Source organism: Balaenoptera musculus, chromosome 5 (assembly GCF_009873245.2).
Source record: "Balaenoptera musculus isolate JJ_BM4_2016_0621 chromosome 5, mBalMus1.pri.v3, whole genome shotgun sequence".
NCBI lineage: Eukaryota > Metazoa > Chordata > Mammalia > Artiodactyla > Balaenopteridae > Balaenoptera > Balaenoptera musculus.
In genome coordinates this window covers 123,807,804-123,830,497 of record NC_045789.1, presented here as the reverse complement: position 1 = coordinate 123,830,497, position 22,694 = coordinate 123,807,804, and the positions used below count along the sequence as shown (strand labels likewise).

Here is a 22,694-nt window from a genome sequence, read left to right as displayed (position 1 = left end):
GCTGCTACCAGTAACTGACCCATAGGAATGTACAGCATCTGCTGATGGCCTTGATTGAGGTGGCAAAAATCATGTTTCTCTTGGTTCAGACAATACATAATACCACTTTTCAAAGAGTTTTTAACACCAATAAGGGTGTGAAAACAAGATTATCAAAAGCATACATCTATACTTTTATCTATGGAGTAAAAAAACCCCTCTCTTAATGAAGGCCACAGATTGCCCTGTCTTTATAGGACAGTAGCTATGAACACAAATAATGGATTTGCAAGTCTGGTTGTGATTTTTCTTTCTATCAGTCTGAACTTAAGCAAATCACTTAACTTTTCTGAGACTGTTTCCACAACTACGAAGTGGGAGTGATATGACTAATGTTGTTGTGAGGCTCAAATGATAAAAATCCCTAAAGAAGCACTTAGCACTCAGGTCAATGACTGAACATAGTGATATGCAATAAATTTTATAATAATAATTATTATTATCATTATTATTAAATATTCAGTTCTGTTGCTTATATTTTGCCTGTGAGGAATGACACACAAGATATACAGACATTTAATATAAGGTGCACTAACTCTTCTTCTAAACCCTCTGGAAGAAAATCATTTCTAAACTTGATATTCAGTATTGATATTACAAATGTCTCCATCATTTCTCCTGGAACTCTTGATGGTTTCACTCTAAAAATAAATAAATTTATTTATTATCAATTGTTAAAACTCATTTCTAATCTAAATGCAATCATAATTTGTTCACTTAACATTCTAAACAGACTTTTAATAGAATATTTCTAGTTGCTTTTTTTGTTGTTTTTTTTACTGAATTGCAAAAATCTCAGTGCCTAGGCCAATGGTTCTCCCACTGTGGAACATGGGGCCCTAGGCATACCAGAGACCCATTAAAGATGCCTGGGAAATAAAAACTGTGTTCATAATTATACAAAACATTGTTTGCCTTTTCACTATGTTGACATTTACACTAGAGGTTCAAAAGCAAAGGGCAGGTAAAACTGCTGGTGCCTTAGCACAAAGCAAAGCAGTAGTTCCAAAGTATTCAGCTCTAATTGTATTCTTCACTTACTAGTCACAGTAAAAATAAAATGCCAGTTTCACTTAAAAACTGAAGAACTCTCCTTGAAGAAACAGTAAAATGATTAATATTATTAAATCTAGACCATTAAATCCTGATGTCTTTTCAATATTTGGGTGACAAATAGTGAAACGTGCATAAAGAACCATTAATCTGTACCACTGTAAGTAGTCTCAAAGAAAAGCATGTGTGTGATGGATTGAGTTAAAGGCTGAACTAGGTGCTCTATTTACAGAATACAATTTTTACTTGAAAGAACAACTGACAGAGAAACTACGCTTTTTTTAGATTTGGTATGTGACAGACATTTTTTGTTTGTTAGTTTGAAAATGAACAAAGGGAGCCTAATACATCAGGACAACAGCTAACAATATATGTTACAAATGATAAAATTTGAGCTTTCCAGTGAAAATTCAAATTTGGAAAACTTCGAACCATCACCATGAGGTTGTGAGTCAATATATTTAACGACTCTTTTGATAAGATCCTTATCAGTTATAACCAATATTTTCCAAATGATCAATGCCTGATATTTCTAAGTCACACATAGGTAAAATATCCATTCAGAATGCAAGATAGATCAGTATTTTCATGCAACAAAGTATGAAAAGTTCACTGGTAGGGTTTCAGATTCCTAATTGCAAGTAAGTTTTAAGAAACAACCAGTTGTGGAATTCTGGTGTAGTTATCAAAAGAAAATCATCAATTATCGGAAAAGGATATCAAAATATCTTTCCCTTATCCAGCTTTGTCTATCTGAGTGAGAACGGATTATTTTCATATACTTTAACCAAAAGAACATACTGCAATAGATGGAATAAGAAGATTTGAGAATCCAGCTGTCTTCTCTTAGGCCAGATATTAAAGGGATTTATTAAAATGTAAATAATGTCTCTCTTTCATTATTTTTTATGTTTGGCAAATTAAGTTCTTTTAATAGAATAAAATATGTTATATGGTTAATGTGATTTTAAAGAATTAATAAACATTTTTAAATTTTCTCAGTTTTAATGTTCAAAATATAAATATTAACAAATAAGACCACACCTAAGCAAAGCTCTTTGGGGTCCTGCAACCAACAAATTGGAGAACTGCAACCTAGAAGCATATACAGTATTTCTCTCCATTTAAACCCTAAGTTCCATGTGAGACCACCCACCTAAATTCCTCTTTCCTCTTTGAGTCTTCTGACAATTCTCAGTTCATTTGTAGAACAGACATAATTGGTTATGTCTTTATGTCCTTAGTTCAAATAATGACCGAGATCAAATTTACTAACCTCCTTTATTCTCCCGGCTTCTCTCTGCTGATTATTGCTGAAGCACAAGAATGCACACACCAGTCTTAGCTCTTCTACCATCTCATTCAGCAAACATGTACTGAGCACCCTACTATACACCAGGGCTCTAGGAGATATTATTATCAAGGAGATATTATACTAGGGAGATAATAAAGACCAATTGAGGTGGGATAGGGAGGGTGGGAGGGAGGTTCAAGAGGGAGGGGATATGGGGATATATTGTATAACACATAGCTGATTCACTTGTTGTACAGCAGGAACTAACACAACATTGTAAAGCAATTATACTCCAATAAAGATGTAAAAAATAAAAATAAAGAAAGAAAATAAAGACCAATGAGACAAAGCCTTTGACCTTCAAGAAGTCCAACCCAGTCCCGAAGTTGCATGTTCCCATAAAACACATATTAAAAGAGAAATGCTTATGGATGTGCTACATCTCCAATTTTTTTTTGTTGAACCTAAAAAAGTGGTACAAAATGTATATGAGCTATTCTAACATACTCAAGACTCTTCTTAGAATACAAAGATATAAAATAAAAGGATAATAAACCTTGTGACTGCAACACAAAAGCCATCCTTCAAAGACACTCTCATCCATGCCGAAGTTTAAGCTATGACAGGTAGGGGCAGTGAAGGTGTACAACTGGACACAGCTCTGGAATGAGAAGTATCAGAGCCAAGTCCCCAGCACCGCCCCCTTCCCACAACACACACACACAAGTGTCAGAGCTTGAAAGAATGCAGATTAAATCATTTCTCTTTTACCCACTGACCCTCTGCTTGCCCATGGAATGTGGTCAGCCATGACTCTAGCCAGAAACCTGAGTAAGCAACCCAGACTCCTCTCAGTGTACATGAATAAATTGTTAAAAAATGCACTGGAGCAAAGTTTACACTTAGAAACAAACAACTGAAAAATCACCTCTGACAACCAGAGGTAATTTACAGCTTCTTTTTGCAGAATCACGGTAAATTAACTGTTTGAGTAGAAGGAAAAAAAACTTTATTGTATACACTTGAAAGATACAACCAATAATAATATGAAATTCTAGCTCCCAACTACTGCTTTCAATATTCTTTGGAGAAACACATTTGCTTTTAATTTTAGGAGTGGTTGGAGCTTGGGAACTCAAACTCGGTTTACAATTTCAGCACTTCAGTTCACAGAAGGTACCCTGACAAACAATTTTTTTCTCATAAAAAAACCATCATGATGACTCTCCAGATTTTTAAATAGGCTACAGTAAATATGAATAACTTTTCATATTGGTGCTATTGGAGGTTAAAAAAGGTAACAGACATATGATCCCCTATTACTAACAAAACGGTTTATAATCATTATTTTTTAGTCCTCGTGCCTAATGCAGAAACAGCACTATTTAACAAATTTAAGCTAGGCTAATCTTTGCATATCTCATGGATAAATAATAAGACTAAATAAATCTTCTAATGAAAACAATGGACATTTATTCTCATTGCAGAGCAAATGTAATGCATTGAACCAAACAACCAATAACATAATTTGTTTTACAGTTTAACAAATTTAAAGTCTAGAATGACTTAATTGCCTGTCTTTAATAGCTACTTAAATCTCTTCATTTAAGAAATAATTCCAGAGAAGGAAGGTAGAGCCAGGGAGTGGGTTTAGGGGAGGAATAACCCCAAATCAAAATAAAATTACATGTAAATCATAGCCTGAGTTAAACCAAATAGCTCAATAAGTAAGACCTATGTTAAGATCTTTAAAAAACTAATTAGGTAAAAGAGGACATATGGGTTAGAAGTTTCTTCAGGGCTATGTGTATAAGATAAAACTGAATTCCACTTAAAATTTTATCTCTAAGAATTATCTCTCTATTAAGAATTATATCTCGTATTATATCTCTAATATCCTCTAGGCCATGAATATACTGTTCCATCCATAGAATAGACATAGCTAGCTAACATGAAAAAAAAATCACAGGGGATTCAGAAAGATAATAATAATAAATGAACATTTTAAATGAAGAAAACCCCTCACCTCTGTAAAAAAAGAAAGAAAAGAAGCAAGAAACAAACACATGAGCCTCAGTTTCACCAGCATGTCGTGTCTGGGTTACTGCGAGTATCACAAACTACATTTGATATTTTGTGTTTCTGGATGAGTGACACCAGAATCTCTTTGAAGGGAGTGAGGAGAGAGAACTTAGGAAATGGCAACGAGCTTCCAGAGTATAGCTATGTCATTTCTAGTTGATTATCAAAACAACATTGGAAGTAGTTCAACTAAAAAGCAAATCAATGAAACACTGAGGTAGTAACAGCCAAAAATATACCCCGGGAAAGGCCAAGCTTGAAATCTGTTGGCTTATGCTTTGAAACACTAGCTTCTCGCCCATCAGCAGACAGAACAACTTGTACCTATACCATGGCATTGAACAACACAGTTTTGTCTCAAGAAACAGCTTCTAATCTCTGATCATTCACAGCACATTACATGCTTTAGTTCAAGAGGGAAGAGAGAGGATTACTCTAAATCAGAAGATAGTGCCTAAACTGTGAAGGCAGATGAAATCAGGAATCTCCCCAAACTTGGCCCAGCACATTGAAATTAGTCACTGTCTATAAAGAAACTGCCAAGACTGCTGAGGATGTGAAAGTTAATACCGTCCTGATGTAAACTGTCAGTCCACAGCCACTCCCCCTTGAAAGCCATGCTATAATGCTGATTTCTACCAAAGTTATTCATTTTGGAATAAGGATTTCTTAAGTCTGAAATTGCTCATTCTCTGGTAGACTTCCTTACTGTGAGGTGTTTAGTTTAGCATGGTGATGTAACTTAGATAAACGAATTTTTTTTTTTTTGCACTTCTGAAATGGCAAAAGAGTTCTCATTAGCCTTACACATATGATGGTGTGAGATGAAATATAAGGTAAAAACTGTTCATTGTTTGGTTTTGATCAGGATTAAAGCTAAATTGCATGTAATTCTTGTTAGTCTGTGTGACAGAACATTTTTATATGCTCCTGTCAGTAAAATGAACAATCAACAGTAAATTACTCTAGAAAGTAAATATAAAGAGAACGATCTTCCTAAAAAACACATCAACAAATAATCATAAGGATGAAAAATCATTACCTCTGCTCTCTGTGTTCTGGGAAAAGCAGTTGATTTTTCTATGGCATAAACATCCACCAGGTAAAGACAGGCTCCTTGTTCGCGGTCCAGAATGGCTGCAGTCTGAATTACGCCAGTTTGTCGTCCAATAGTAAAGAGACGTCCCACAGTTTTTTCTTCACAACGGACTGAAACAATATAATACTCCACTGGGGCTTCAGATCCTCTAGGGCTAGCTGCTTCTATTGATATCACATTGGTGCCAATGGGTTCTCCTTCCTTCAAAATAGTTATATATTTGGGTTGTGTAAAAACAGGTCCATCAAGGCCCTGAAGAATGACGGTCAATTCAGTGGTTGATTTCCTCCTTTCAGGGCCAAGGTCTGTTGCTGAAACTATGAGATTATAGATCAGCTGAGAAGGCACCAGCGCTGAAGCCACTCTCAAGTCTCCACTATAACGATCCACAATGAAGGTGTCTGTGTCCCCATTGATGATCTCATACTCCACCTCTCCATTCGCCCCTTCATCTGGGTCGGCAGCCATAATTGTTGTCAGAACAGAACCAATCACAGCTGAAGGGTCGGCAGCCAGGGCATTTTGTGATATAAACATTGGAACATTGTCATTGAGGTCTGTAACCAAAATGGTCACGTTTTTCAAAGCATACCGTCTAGTTTCAATGGGCACAGCTTGATCATTGGCTTTTACAGTTAACTCAAAGAGATTAGCAAATTCCCGATCTATTTCAGCATTTGTATAGATAGTGCCTTTGACTTCATCTATGCCAAAGTGGTTGCCCCTTGGCATCTGTTGGATAATCGTATAGCAGAGTTGCCCATTAATGTCTGCATCAGGGTCATGTGCAGTCACTGAAATGACAGACGTTCCAATGGGAATGTTCTCAACAATAGACTTGAAAATATCCCCAGGAGGGAAGCTAGGAGGATTGTCATTAAAGTCTCTCACATGTATAACCACTGACATTGTAGATGAACGAGGAGGCCTTCCTTGGTCTTTTGCTGTTATATTTAATTTGTACAAAGACTGTGTCTCAAAGTCCAATTTTTTGGCAAGAAAAATACTCCCAGTGTTTGGGCTAATGCTGAAAGTTCCATGATTGTTAGTCCCAGTAATACTGTAATGTAAGTCAGCATTGTCACCTGAATCTGAATCAGTTGCAGTAACAGAGGACACGAGTTCACCAATTCTCATGTTTTCCAAAACATCAACAAATAGCGTTGATTTAGGGAAAGAAGGGGTATTGTCATTTTCATCTAAAATATCAATATTTAAGGTACAAGTCGAATTGAGGGAAACTGCCCCTGAATCCACTGCTTGAATGACAAGGGAATAGGCAGGTGTTGCTTCGTAGTCTAATTTGCCAATAAGTGTCACCTGACCAGAGGTACTGTCTATAGCAAACTGCCTTTCTTCATTTCCTTTTATTACAGAATAATGAATAAGTCCATTATTACCTTCATCAACATCTGAGGCAGATACTCTCAAAACTTGTGTCAGGTTGGCTGCTGACTCTGATATTGTCGCTTGGTAAAAGTCTTTTAAAAATTTGGGAGCATTATCGTTTATGTCCTTCATGTAAACATGTACTGTGGCCTGATCCTTGAGAGGCTGAGGGAGCCCCTGATCTGTTGCAGTGACTGTAAAGCTAAATACTGCAGTCCCTCTCCGCCTCATAAGAGACTCCCTGTCAAACTGATGAGTATTTGTAATTTCCCCACTAATTGCATGCAGCTCAAAATGTGGCTGCACCATTTCAAAAGAATACCTTACTTCTCCATTTGGCCCAAAGTCTTTATCTATAGCATTTACTCTGCCCACAAACGACCCAGCTCTCTGTTCTTCTTCAAAGTAAAATGTGTAATTGGTACTGTTAAAAAGAGGTCTGTTATCATTTACATCTTCTAAAACGACAGTAACATTCACAGTAGCACTAAGGGGTTCCACTGCTCTGTCAGAAGCAACAACCAGTAAAACATATCTGTCTTGAAGTTCACGGTCCAGTTCACTTTTTATATACAACTGACCATCTGGGAATATGCCAAAAGCATCCCCTGTGTTGCCTTCAGCAATGCTGTATGCAATTTCACCATTTGCTCCTGAATCCTTATCAAAAGCTTGCACTTTAAAGAATCGCGAATTCACAGGTTCTGACTCAGAAAGGGTGACCTCATAAGAAAGCTGGTCAAACACTGGTGCGTTGTCATTTACATCATGGACATAAACTGTTAAGATGAAACTAGAGGAGAGCTGGGGAACACCCACGTCAGATGCCAAGATCTCTATCTGGTAGGAACCAGCGTGAACATCCAGGGGTCCTAGCAGACTAATATTACCATTCCTTTCATTGATAGTAAAGAGGTTCTTGGGGTTTTGCTTCAGGCTATAGAGTACCATGCCATTGACACCTTCATCAGGGTCCACAGCTTTGGCTTGGAAAATGCTGTGACCTGCCTGCCAATTCTCTACCACATTCACACTCTCTACTGCCTGAAGGAAATGGGGAGAGTTGTCATTTAAATCCTTAACTGTGATGTTAACCATCGTGTCTCCAGTCACTGTGCCCCCACTGGCTACTACTTTCAGCTGATAAAAGGATTGCTCTTCTCTGTCAATCACACTTGCTGTGGTAAGCTGCCCAGTGACCTGGTTGATAGCAAACATACCTTTCTGATCCCCAGAAGTAATGAGATAACTGATGTTGGAATTGAGATCCATGGTGGATGCAGACACACTACCCACATGATATCCCAGAGCCACATTCTCAAAGACCACGAAGCTGTAGGCAGCCTGGCTGAATACGGGTGGGTTGTCTTGAGTGTCCAATACAGTGATGGTTACTATTGCCTGGTTTGGAGATTGTAAATTGCCACCATCAGTAGCCACTATTTGCAACTGGTAAGCAGTTTTTTCTTCTCTGTCTAGGGCCATTCTTGTAGAAATAACCCCACTCTGAGCATTGACCTGAAACCGAGACCTGTCCCCAGCTGATATACTATATTTGACAGTTCCATTGAGACCCAAGTCTGGGTCAGTGGCAGACACTGTGGTGATGTAGCTACCTCCAGGCTCATTCTCCTGAATATGAGCAAAGTACTGGACTGGGTAGAACACAGGGCTGTTGTCATTAATATCCAGGAGGCTCACATTTATTCGAGCCACTGATGACTGGGGAGGGGAGCCCAGATCTGTGGCCAGAACCAACAGGGAGTAGAAAGCTTGCACTTCCCTGTCCAAGGAGGAGATAGTACTCAACCTCCCCGACACAGGATGCAGGCGGAAGGACCTCTGGTCAGTCTCAGACTCTTGTAGGGAGAAACGCACTGTCCCATTGTCACCCAGGTCCCCATCAGTTGCCCCAAGCACCAGTAGTTCAGTCCCTGTTGGGGCATTCTCAACCACAGACACATCATATCCTTCCAGCTGGGTAAATACTGGCTTTTCATCATTCACATCCAGGAGGGTGACTTCAAGCTGGGCATAGGAAACCTTGGGGTGAACCCCCTGGTCCCGAGCACTGATATTCAGCACAATCTGGGAAGCGAGTTCACGGTCCAAGCCCCCAGCAAGCCCAGTGGTCACCAGGCCGCTGTGTTCACTGATGTGGAACCAACCGAGTCCATTCCCAGAGACAATGCTGTAACGCAGATTAGCATTGAGACCAGAGTCGCCGTCAGTGGCAGACACTCCACTCACATAGCTTCCCGGGGGCGCCTCCTCGCTCAGGTTCACTCGGTACACTTGTTGGGCAAAGACGGGAGGGTGGTCGTTGATGTCATTGACGAAAATCACCAAGCTCGCCACAGAAGAGCGCGCCTGAACCGCCGCGCCAGGGGGCGCCCCGTAGTTATCAGAGACAGAAACTGTTAGGTTGTAAGAAGGGATGCGCTCCCGGTCCAGGGCGCTGGCTACTTTGATGAGGCTCAGGTTCGGCACTTTGCTGCTCTGCACCTCGAAGTGGCGCTGCTCGTTGCCCCCAAGGATCTGCACGGAGATGTTCCCGTTGGCCGCGGGGGAGTCTGCGTCCGTCACGGTGAGCAGAGCCACCACAGTGCCCACCTGAGCGTTCTCATCTACCGAGGCGTAGCGTGAGGTGGCAGGGAAGTAGCGGAATTTCACCACGGGGTCGTTGTCGTTGACGTCCAGCAGCTGAATCAGCGCCTCGGCGCGCCCGGTGAGGGAAGGCACGCCTCGGTCCAGAGCCTGCACGGTAAGCGAGTACTGGCGCCGGGCCTCGAAGTCCAGGGGCTCCCGCACCGTGATAAGCCCAGTTTCGGGGTCCATTTGGAAGGGGGTCCCCTCGTCCTGCAGCCGGTAGCGGATATCCGCGTTGGTGCCCTCGTCCGCGTCCGCTGCCGCCACCTGGAGGACGCTGGAGCCCACCGCCGCGTCCTCAGGCACCCCCGCCTGGTAGTGGGAACTACCAAAAACTGGGGGGTTGTCATTAATGTCCTGCACAGTTACGTTTACCTGAAGGTAGCCCCGCCGCTTCGGCTCTCCCTTGTCCTCCACTTCCACCAGTAGTTGGTACTGCGGCGTGACCTCGCGGTCCAGCCCGCCCTTGGACACCAGATGCAGGAACGCGCCCTCGCCACTCGGGTTCAGGGTGACGTCCAGGCGGAAGCGACCCGCCTCGTTGCCCTGGATGATGCGATAGGACCGGTGGTCCACACCATTGGAGCCGATGTCTGAGTCGGTGGCCGTATCCAAGATGACTTGCCGCCCGCTGCTACTGTCCTCCTTGAAAGTGACCACAATCGAGGGTTCAGGGAAGACCGGGGCGTTGTCATTGAGGTCCCGCACCAACACTCGCACTTCGGTGGGGTAGGTGGGTGAGCTGGAAAGAACCACCAGGTTGATCACGTCGCTGGGTAGGCTCTCGCGGTCGATGGTGGCAGTAGTGTACAGGGCCCCGGTGCTACTGTTTATGGCAAACAGGGCGTGGCTTTCGCTGAGTCGGTAGGTGAAGCCTGGGCGCGTCTGGATGGTACCCACCAGCGTGCCGGGAGGTTGCTCCTCCAGCACCTGAAACACCTGGCGCTGCTCGGCCCCGCTGACCCGGGCCGGCCGCGGTAGCAGTGACAGCAGCCAAAAGACGCGAAGGAGCTGAAATAATGATAAAGTGGGCAGCGGGAGCCACGGGCGGCCAGGAGCCCTGTCTGCTGCCAAGTCCATGGTCCTGGCTCCCTGGAACGGTGTGATAAAGAGAAGGAAGAGGTGAGGCAAAAAAGAGTGATAATGACAGGGATCAAGTAGGCACCAGCAAACATGCAGCCGATGTATCTGTCTGAGAGCTCTGCTATTTCAAAGAACCTCCAGTCCAGCAGAAGCAAGTCGCATCAGCAAAAGGCTCCAGGTAGCCATTTGGACGCTTAGCGCGGGAGAGATGAGGAAAAAGGAAAAAGCGGCAGGGCATTCCTCGGGGCACTCCTGTTTGTTGACGAGTCCCCAGAAAAGTTTCTCAAACCTCCTATATTTTCCCCCCTTTACTTTGTTTTCGAATCCAGAAAGCCTGAGCGTTTTCGGCTGGGTGGATGTGAGTTGGGAGAGGTTGCCTGTATTTAAGGTATATGAGGAATCATTGCAAACAATTGTCTTCAGAAACTTTAGAACTTACCCAAGGCGAAGAAACTGAAGAGGGAAGGACAAACGTCCGTAGCGGTGTGTGGAAAGAACAACTGCGCAGTGGGGAGGGGGCGATGGGGAACCTGGAGATTATCAAATTGCTTTCCCAAAAGCTGGAGACGAGGGATTTCCTCGAGTCCCCGCTCCTCAAGAACAAGGCTGAAACGCCCCTCCAACAGGGCTGCAGAAGTGGCCGCTGAGGCCCAGGCGGCGGCGTCTGAGCGCGGGCAGCTAGCAAACTGCGTTCCAAGCGCTCGCTTTGGCGCTAGGGTTCCGGTACCCGGGAGCGCTCAGCTCCGTCCCTTCTCCTCCAGCAGGAGCCGCCGCCGCCCCTGCTGCGGTTTCGAGCCCTTAGTCGGGCACAGGCAAAATCCAGCGCTCCTCAGCATTTTTTTTTTTTTTTTTTTTTACCTCTGCCGGGACGCCTGCCGACCCATTATTTGTACATCCAAATCGAGCGCAGGTCCCGCTTTCTTCTCGGCCTCGCCGGGGTCGGGCAGGAGCAGCGCGCTGTCCCCGAGTCCCCTCCCCTCACCATGCCAGGGGGCTCCTTCTCCAGCGCCCAGTCAGAAGCCCACTCTAGTGCGCCTCGCCCCTGACCTCTTGCCCTTTGCTTTTATTGTCCCGTGTCAGTTTCACTTTGTAATCCACAAGGCTTTTTGTTTGGGGCTGGGGGGTGGTGGGTCCCTCTTTCTCCTTCACCGTTGGCGGTGGAGGCGGGGAAGTCGGCGCTGGGCTCTGGCGGCGCCCGCGGCAGCTCGGGACGGCGGCTGTCAGCGCTCTCCCTCTCGCCTGCCCGGGCTGAAGGCTGTACCGCTGTGGAGCTGGAGCTCCGCGAGCCCCTCTCAACCTCCGGCTGCTCCCTCACACTCTCCCCGCCCCTTTCCCGCCGCACGCGCGCGCGCACACACGCGCACACGCGCGCGCGCGCACACACACACACACCGCGTTGTCGAAACACAAACAGAGGGGGAGGGAAGACCGCGAGCTGGAGCAGGACTCAGAAACTTTGCTCGCCACTCATTGATCCCCGCACTTTAGTTTGCCCGGACTCCCCCTAGCTCCCCGTGCTGTCACCTACTGCCCCTCCCTCGCCCCAGCCCCATTGGGCCGGAGCTAAAGCAGCCCCGCCTGGCACTCCTACCGCGAGCGCTCTCCGACTTCTTCCGCCTCCGACTGGCTTCTCGGGATGCTAATCACTGCAGCCTCCCGGAGGACTGTAGGCTGTCGGGTGTGGGAGCTCGGCGAGTAGGAGGCGCTGAGAAGGGGGTGGGGTGAGGTTCCCCCCCCCCTTTTTTTTTTTCTTTTTGGTCACATCTTGGCCGGCATCTGAGCAATAACAGCAAAAAGCTGCCGCCGAATAGATGGGGGTGGGGTCAGGTTTGCAGATAATAACTTTCGTGGGGTTCTGGGGGAAAGACCGTTAGGTTGTTATGGCTAGTAATAACTCAGGGGTAAGGGGGGGGGGGGTCGAGGGGAAATAAAAGAAAGGCAGGGGGTGAAGGTCTATTAGAGCGGAAGAGGATTAAGCAAAGCCTGTCTGGGAATGCAGAGCGCAGATTTGCTTTAACCGTTTCCTGCCCCTTCTCTTTCGATGGGAGAGGAGGGAGTTGCTCTACAGTACGATCCGGCAGCATCCAAACCAAATCTTCCCCATTCCTCCTCCGTCTACAGAGCGAGCTAATTGCAGTCCAGATCTAACCCTAAGCCTGTCTCCACTTCCAGGTGAGTAGGGGCACCAAGGCCTCGGTACCGACCGCACTTTGGATTTCCTATAGGAAAAGCCAGGGGAACTCTGTTTTTTCCTTTCCCAAATGGATCCCAGGTGCCAGTAGCCAAACCTTAGAGTTTCAACAATAACAATGGTAGCCCTTTGGAAAGATGGAGGTCTCTTCCTATTGCAAAGTTTGGAATTTTGATCTCCGTTGGAGTATTTCCCCCTAGACATTTTAAAGCCAAAGGAATCCTGATGAAGGTTTGTTTCTTTTTGCTTTGGTTTGGTTTTTATCTGGGGAAAAGACAGATATGAGGAAATAGAAATAAATAGAATGAAATTTAAATTTTAAAATTACCCACGTGCCACGCAAGTCACTCAGATTACTGTAGCTAATTTTTGTGGTATTCTTCAAAGGAAAAAAAAAAAGGACTAGGAATCAGGTCAGTATTATTTCCCCTTTAAGGACAACCGTTTCGAAAATAAGAATTTAAACCAAGTAATGCAAGTATAGGGCATGTGTCATACGTTTCAGCCACAGTGACCCCTCCAAATTTAAAACTTCTGAGTTCGGAGATGATTCAGCCATGAGTAAATACTGCCCTCTGCTGTTCGCTGTCCGTCTTACATTTTTAGCAGTCTGGTTTCTTGCTTAAAATTAAATGCAGAGACTAGAAGGATCTGGTTACAAGGCTAATTCCTCCTTCTTGCCTAGGGATAGTAGCAAAGAAAAAAGATCTTTAGGAATCTCCTAGTGCCTTTCTTTACTTACGGTTAAAAAACAAAAAACTTTTTTTAAGCAATAAGGCAGAGAGCAAATTCAAGTCCTCTGATCCAGACAGCCTGTAGCCCAAAACTGATATACGGAAACATGAATGGTAAAATCTCTATCACCAATTCCTTTGTTTAGGTTAGAATATTTACTTCTGCATTTCCCTCTACTGTAGATACTGATATATACGGTACATATAATGGGTGAATTGGAAACAGACAAGAAAGTTAAATTTCACCATTTTTGTATTTTTAGGCCTTGAAAACTTGTGAAAGCATTGGAAGCTATTCTTTTAAGAGAGATATTTTAAAGCATTTTCTCAACACTCATATCTCTGCCAATAAATTACAGTCTTTATTTTGATGTAATTTAACACACAAAGATTTGTTGATTAACTAAAGTGAAAGCAGAAATTTTTTTTTTTTTTAAAAGCACTTTTCTTTTTTATAGCTACTTTATTTATTTATTTTATTTTATTTTTGGCTGTGTTGGGTCTTCGGTTCATGCGAGGGCTTTCTCTAGTTGAGGCAAGTGGGGGCCACTCTTCATCGCGGTGCGGGGACCGCTCTTCATCGCGGTGCGCGGGCCTTTCACTATCGCGGCCCCTCCCGTTGCGGGGCACAGGCTCCAGACGCGCAGGCTCAGTAGTTGTGGCTCACGGGCCCAGCTGCTCCGTGGCATGTGGGATCTTCCCAGACCAGGGCTCGAACCCGTGTCCCCTGCATTAGCAGGCAGATTCTCAACCACTGCGCCACCAGGGAAGCCCGAAAGCAGAAATTTTTACAAACCATGGCTATGATGTGTGATTTTAAGAGGGTTTTCTTACTTGTATGATATTGCTTACTAATGTGTCACAGTTCAGTCATTCAGGTAGGAAAGAGTAGAAAGAAAACATTTAGATACTTGTAGGGGATCAGGTACTTTTTTCTGTTTTCTTGTTTGTTTGGAAAGCCTGTGGGATCATCTTCATATTTAGTCTCAATAGTATTAAATTTGCATCACTTATGAGTGAATTTAATATTGGGGAAATGGGTAAAAATCATTCATTTTGTGGAATAAGAAGTGTAATATATATTCTTAAGTAAAAAAACAAGATATGACAAAATTAAGTAATATAAAAAAAGTACATATATTCAGTACATAAAATAATTTTTTGAACATTCTGAATGAAGACTATCAAAAATGATTTAGACAATGGCATGGTTATTCAAATAAATGGAAACTTTCCATGATAACTGCATTAAAGTAACACATTCGTTTATAGATAAAACCTACACATAAAATTACAATCTAGGTACACATAGGTACATAATTTAAGGTATAATATAGAGAATGGTTTTAATAAAAGACAAAGAATAAAGCTTTTATTATATTTAATTTTTCTCCCTTGGATTTCAGAAATTCTAGTAATATAACGTATGATAAAAAGTAAGGATGCCCCCAACAAAATCAAATCAAATCAAAGACACATTGTAATTATACGTGTGAAAAAGCAAAGTTTATTTTTGCTCTTCCACCAAAAGCTTAATTATTTTAAGAAAAGGGTTATTTAGTGAAAACTTTCAATAAACATAAAATTACATGCTTCTAAGAGAGAAGATATTCATCAATTTTAGTAAACTGTAGGGGAAAATTGTATTTTTTTATGTCCAAGCATGAAAGAAACTAGAGAACACAACTCATCTGAAGTTTAGAGCATACATTAAAACAAACAGTTTTTGTAATAATTTGTTATCCTGGTCTGTACACAATTACCATCATTACTTCATTAAATGTCTGAAATTACTTTCATGTTTTAGACCCTAGGTAAAGAAGCTTAGGTTAATCATACTCTACAATTCATATCACATCAGCAACATTGTCCCAGAAAAGGATCCTCCCCGCTGCTTCTTCCTTTCCATTCCTCTCTTCTCCCCTTCCCTCCCTTCCTCTTCCTTCCTTTCTCCCTTCTTCCTTTCTTCTCCCTTCTCTCCCTGTTCTTCTCTTCCCCTTCCTTTCCCTCTCTTCCTTCTTCCCCTCTCCTCTCCTTCTTCTCTTTTCCCTTCCCTTCCAATTCCTGCCTTCCCTTCCCTCCACTCCCCTCCTCTCCCTTCGTCTCCCATCCTTCCCCTCCCGTCCCTCACTTTACTCTTTATTATACTTTGCTCACCTTACCTTATTCTGCTTTACTCTTTTCTCCTTATCATTCTTGAGTCCTCTTACAGGACTCCCAGAGACAAGCATTCTAATAAGTGGAATATGTACTTTTTGGTTCCATGCTTTTGCAAAATATGTATTATTTAGTTGTCCTGTATTTTTAATTGAGAAAAATGGTTTGGGTTATATTGTGTATGTGTCTCATCCTCTTTTTTATCTTTCTACCAAGCGCTATTTTTAAGGTTTACACATGTTGTTATATGTTCCTCTAAATTATTGTTTCTGACTTTTGCCTTTTACTGTAAGGCAGGTATTCACAACTCTTAACCTGTCTATTTACATGGTTATAGGCATCAAGGTTGCCTCTAACTCCCTGACATCAAAGATTAGTCTGCAATGAACATCCTTGTAATTGTCCTCAAAAGGAAATGAATAGTTTAAGGATATGTAGTGGGGAATAGAAGAGCCCTCCATTCCATATCTGAAATGAAGAGCTGATTGTTTGCTAAACAAGAGAGAGTTGTGTTTGTGGGATACAGTGTTTCTGAGCAAGAAGACTGATCCTAGGATCGGGAAGCATGGAGTTCAGAGATGGCAAATTTTCAGAAGTAGGAAGGGTTAGATATTGGTTAACTTTTGAGTGTGGAATTGAAATTAGTAGACTGTAGTTTTTGCAGATTGGCTAAATTTCATATTTGTGATTACCAATGTGAATTTAACATGATTTGGGATGGGTTTAACACTGGTTCTTATCATTGGCTCTTGGTATCATTGACACAGGTGGATAGGATTTTTGTCCTTATTTATGTTATTTCTCTTACTCTTATATCTGGCTCTGTTGCTTTCCAACCTCTTTTGCTAAATGTTTAACTCAGTATTTTAGACTTTCTTATTTCCTGATAAATATATTTAAAGCTATAAATTTCCCTCAAAGTATTGTATGAGCCTTACTCCACAAAATATTAATTACAAAATGCTACATGTAATGATCTCATTTTTATTTAACTTTAAATATTTAGTAACTTATTTTATGGTTTCCTCTGTAGCACAAGATTGTATTTAATATATAAATACATTTCTAAATATGTGTTAAGTAATAAAGAGCCCTCTCCTTCAGCAATCCTGCTGCCTTTCACCACCTTCCCTTTGTTACTATTTTCTTCATTGTTATATTCAAAGTGTCTGTGATACAAAGGGAAGGTGCCTGCCATCTGGTGGCATTTCTTCAAAGAATTCTATCATTCAAACGGCACAGAATGCTCATGTGAAGGAATATATGATAGCAATGAAAAGTGCTCAGTTTTAATTTGTAAGTGATTTCCACTTACTTCTGCTTCTCATTCTTCTGCATCTCCTCCTTCTTAAAGGTTGACTGTGAAACATTTTTTAATTGCAAGGTTGCTGAACACATCCCAGATGAAACAGTAACTATGCATGTCTAAGAATTCAGCATGCCGGTGTACCACAGTCATTTTTAACACAAATTCAAAACAACAACAAAAAAAAGTGTTAAATATCAAAAAACAGAACAAAACAAAGTATCTGTGATAAAAAAAAAAGAAGTCTCCAGTTTCTGTCCTCTCTTCTTATCTTAACCCACTCCAATCAGTTTTACCCAAAGCGATCCTCCGAAATTTTTTCGTATCAAGGTCTCAGTTGATCACTTCCTTCTCCTTGATTAACTTTATTCATTTCCCTTCCAGGATGCCATCCTGCCTCATCTTTTCAGTCTCAGATATTTTACTATGTAGCACCTCAGGGCTCATGGGACAAACTGCCACCGTCCATTCTCTAAAGCTCTGCCTCTTGGTGATCTCATCTTGTAACAAGTCTTCAAATAAGTTGATTACACTCAGAAAAGAATGTGAACTGTGCAGTTCATGGGTTCAGTGTTCTGTCCACATCCATTAAGCTGTTTGTTAATTATGCTATTCAGATCTTATATATCATTACTGATTTTCTGTTGGCTTCCTGTATTGATACTAAAAGAAGCATGGAGGCATGTTAAATCTGCATTATGATTGCAAATTTAAATCTCCTTATAGTTATGTAGCTATTCTTGTTTTGCCTATTAAGGCATTTTACTATATATATTTTATATTTTATTTATTCCTCATTTTATATGTTCATATATTTATAAGTACATATATATAATTTAATATATTCATCATGAATTAAACCTTTTCTAATTAAGATGTGACTCTCTTTATCCCAAATAATATATTTTCCTTAAAGTCTATTTTTGTCTGATACAAGTACAGGTAACCAGCATTCTTTGGTACTATCATGACAGATTTTTTCCCTATCCTTTCACCTTGTATTCTCTGTACCCTAATGTTTTAAAAGTCTTTTTGACACAACATTATATTTGAAAATGCATTCACTGATTTTTTTTTATCATCATTGCTTCTTAACTGGAGCGTTTAGTCTATTTACATTTAGTATAACTACTCACATTCCTGTTTAAATCTCCTATCTAACTTTGTGTGTTGCTATTTTTCTCTAGTTTTATCTTTTTGTTTATTTCTGTGCTTCTTACCTGTTTTTAATTAATTAGATATTTCTTTCACTTTCTGCTACTACTTTGGGTGATATATGCACTGTTTTGGCTATTTTCATTTTACTTCAAGAAATTGCAAAAATATTCTTCTCAAAGTCTTAAATAGTTCAATGCCTTAAGGAAAAAGGACACTTCTTGAACAATACGTTTTTAAATACATTCATTTACTTCTCAATTTACCTCTTAATTTGGTGTTGCTTTTTAATTCTTTATTTAAATTTTAATCTTGCATAACATTTTTATTTTTAAAAAGGCAATAATGTATTTAACACAGTTTGTTGTGTTTTGATCTTTCCTCTATCACAAACATTCTATCCTGGATCTCTTGCATTCTGCCCGAAATATGTTTTTCTGAATTTCCTTTGGAATGGAAGCTGTTGATAGAAACACTTTATAGTGCCCCATTCTTGAAATATTTTTTCTTTAAGAATAAAATTATAAATTCAAAATTAATGAGTCATTTAGATATAAATTTTTTGTCATATGCCATTCTAGTGCAAATATGAAAAAAGGTATTTAAAGGAAATAAATAAGGGTATTTCTAATACTACACATTGATAGTTTAATTCACATGATTCAGAATCAGCACTATATTTATCAGCACAATTTAATTATATAGAAGTTTGACTTTCATTTTGCTGTCAATCTAATTATTTCTTTTTAATCTCTTGCTCAAGGTAATCTGTCACTTTTCACTGATTCTTCCTGAAATGCTTCTGTATTTTTGATGTTTTGCAGTTTTGCTTTGGTATATGTGTAGGTGTGAAATGTTTTTGTAATCATGCCTGGAAATTGAAGTCTTCATGATGCAAATCATTCTTTCATTATTTCTGAAAAATGTTCAGCCTTTATATTTGTATTTGCAGATATTATTCCTGGTTTCCTTCTCCTTGCTCTTCCTTCTGGAACTTTACTTAGACACATATTAGGACTTCTCACGATATCTTGTATATCTCAATTATCAGTTTAATATCTTTTCTTTTCTCTATGCTTAATTTTGAATAATTTTTTCTGACTTGTCTTCCAGTTCACTAATTCTGTCTTTAGCTGTGTCTAACCTACTTTTAAATTCATCTATTTAATTATAAGTTTAATTACTGAATTCTTATACCTTAACATCTTGATGTGTTTTGAAGTTAGCTATCCCCTTCAGATATTTTCAAGCTTGTTTTTCATTCCTTTGAGCATGTTAAACATAGTTTTAGATGTTATTTAGATAGGTATCTGAAGATTCCAGTATCAGACATATTTAATCATGTTTATGCTTTCCATTTTTATTGCTAGTTTTAGGTCATAGTAAATTGTTTCCTTGTGTGAGTATTTACGTTTGAATAGGAACTGGTCTTTTTATAAAAAAATAAATTTATTTATTTATTTATTTTTGGCTGCATTGGGTCTTCGTTGCTGTGCGTGGGCTTTCTCTAGTTGCAGCGAGTGGGGGCTACTCTTCGTTGCAGTGTGCAGGCTTCTCATTGTGGTGGCTTCTGTTGCGGAACACGGGATCTAGGCATGCGGGCTTCAGTAGTTGTGGCACACAGGGTCAGTAGTTGTGGCTCGCAGGCTCTAGAGTGCAGGCTCAATTGTTGTGGTGCACAGGCTTAGTTGCTCTGCAACATGTGGGATCTTCCCAGACTAGAGACTGAACCCATGTCCCCTGCTTTGGCAGGCGGATTCTTAACCACTTTGCCACCAGGGAAGTCCCTGAACTGGTCATTTTAATTGGTAAATTATTTATGCTCTTCCTTGAGGCTTGGGATTGGTGTGCTCTTGTAAAGAAGAGCTGAGTATGCTTCCATTAGGTTCTTGTGGGTTACTACTTGTCTGCAACAACTACTGTTTTCATTGAAGCTAAGATGGCAACAGCAAAAGAGCAATAACACTTTATGAATCACAAGGTAACACTGCCAAGTAAACCATAAAAAATGCTTTCTCATCACTTTGGAGTTTTATTTAAAGACAGTTTTACCCTCATTTAGATTGTTGTCATGTCATTCTTCTATATGTATGAGAAGGAAACTATAAGCAAAATAAATTGAACAAGGCAATCTTAGATCTTTTTCACATTGAAAATCCAGCTCAAAGTGGTATAGCATTTATTGAAAAAGTGTTCCATTTTGTCTGTGATTTTTTTCTAACCTACTAACACTGAATGTTTGCTGTATAGTCAATGATAATTAAGTCACAATTGCTGCCAGGCCTTTAGCAGATATAATACACATCCTAACTGCTAAATATTAAAATAGGACCAAAAAAAAGTTGAATCTTAGAATAATTAAATATGGTGAATTTACAACTTGAGGGTTTTTTTCTGTACCTCCTCAGTAATGTGATTTTGAGTGCTGCCTTGGGGCTTCAACTTCTTAGGGATGGTTTCCCCCTTCTCCACACCTCAGTCTAATGATTGCCAAGGCAATATTATTTTCAATATTTTGGAGAAGGCAGGGTGACTAGGTATATCTGCATAGATAACTAGTTATCTTAGGACTAGTTAACTTAGGACTTATGATTTAGGAGCTCCAGCTTTAATAAGAAAAATTTCCTATTAAACTCCACACCTTAAGAGAAGCCTGGGCTTTTTCTCTTAGCTCTCACACTTTACCACACCTTAAAAGTCAAAGCTCATACTTGTGAAGTTTGGCAAATGTCCTTAAGGCAAAAACTATTTCAATGTTGAGCTTACCTCTACGGGTTCTCATCTAGACTAGATATGGTAATTCCTAACTCTCATATCATGTCAGCTTTTTGATCTTTTAAGAAAATATTTTAAAATTTAGTAATTTTAGTCATTTTTAGTGGCAAATAATAGCCTGGCATATTACCAGAATAGGAAGTCTATCTTCCTTATTTCTTCAAATAGTTTCCTTTTTTCATTTGTTTTTTCTCCTTTGGGAAATCTTATTATTTGGTACTTATCCGTAAGTCAGGTCTCTTTAGCTTTTCTTGCTGTTTTCTGGGAAAATTCCTCAATCTGATGTCCCAACTCACTAATTCGGTCTTCAGGTATATCCAATCTACCACTGTTTAATCTTTTGTTCTCTTTATATCAACTCAAAATTTTTCGTACTGACCAAATATTTATACTTCACTCATTTTTAAATGAAATTTAATTCTTGTTTTATATTGACAATTACTGTCTATCCATTAATTGTCTATCTGTGCTGAGGAGGAATCAAAGGCCAGATCTCAGCGTGTGAGTTTAAGGTAGGGGTTGACAAATTTTTTCTGTGAAAGAGAAGATAGTAAATATTTTAGATTTTGAAAATCAGACAGTCTCTGTCATACGATTTAAACTTCCCCTTATAATGTGACAGCAGCTATAGATATTACAGAAATTATTGGGTATGGCTGCGTTCCAATAACAATTTATTTACAAAAACGGGAACCAGGCCCAATTTGGCCTGCAGGCTGTCATTTGCTGACCACTGTTTTAGAGCATAGGAGATAAGCCTTATGCTGAAAACTCCACCAGATGACCATTGCTGATCATTCCCATTTGTAATCTTTTTTTTACATATATATGTACACGTATATAGAGTCAGTATTTTGAATATGATTCAAAATTTCTGTCTGTTTTACAAATAGTGCATTTCTTTTCTTTTTACCATCTGACCTTTTGTAATCTTAAATTTTAAACTTTGAGGTATAGTATGATTGGGAAGTGACAATCTCCCTAAATTGTAATCCATGGTCTTAGGGATTTTTAGAGAGTAAGATGGAATATTCAATACCTAAGGGCAACTCTTCAGAATGCACTTATTTCATGTGAACACTGATGTCTTGGCTACTGCTGCCAGTTTCTGCAGTGAAGCAGGCAATAATAGCCTCAAGGCAACATACAGTAGAGGCAAAAAGTATTTTTTTCTAAACACTTATCTTTTCTAGTCTCTATAAAAATTTTCTGGCCCTTATTACTTGGTGCTTAGCTTTCTCCTTCCATTTTCCATATCCCCTTTTTATAATTTATATATATATATGTATATATATATATATATATATATAATTATACAATATATATGTTTACCCATCTTTTTCTGGCCAGTGTTCAATTTCCAAAGATTGTGGAACCACCAGTGTATGTAAATAAATCTGAAACTACATCATGGAAACTAAAATCATATTTTTTAACATCACACTTATGGGAGAAACAAAATGAAGGGTTAGCTTTAAAATCCTTCATAATATACTACATGTGAATATGTGAGCAAACCCACTGGAATGGAAATTGCTTACACTAAATGTGAGAGTAGGTTTCTGAATACTGTGGCATTTGCCACAAACTAGTAATTACCTACCATAATTTGGAGAAACTGCTCGGTCCAACAACTGTTTGTGACAAGCTACTCTTTTGTTGAAATATGCATATCATAGGTTGGTTAT

General features: G+C 40.2%; 1 protein-coding gene across 1 annotated transcript in view; it reads right to left on the bottom strand.

Moving 5' to 3' along the window:
* FAT4 (FAT atypical cadherin 4) overlaps positions 1-11,248 on the bottom strand; it is a 170,317-nt gene extending 159,069 nt beyond the window's left edge. The window contains exons 1-2 of the mRNA XM_036852687.1: positions 11,128-11,248; positions 5,511-10,697 (exon numbers count right to left, since the gene is read on the bottom strand). Coding sequence (XP_036708582.1) covers positions 5,511-10,685 — 5,175 coding nt within the window. The 5' untranslated portion in view covers positions 10,686-10,697; positions 11,128-11,248. The remainder of the gene's footprint in view (positions 1-5,510; positions 10,698-11,127) is intronic.
* Between the last annotated feature and the right edge of the window lie 11,446 nt (positions 11,249-22,694).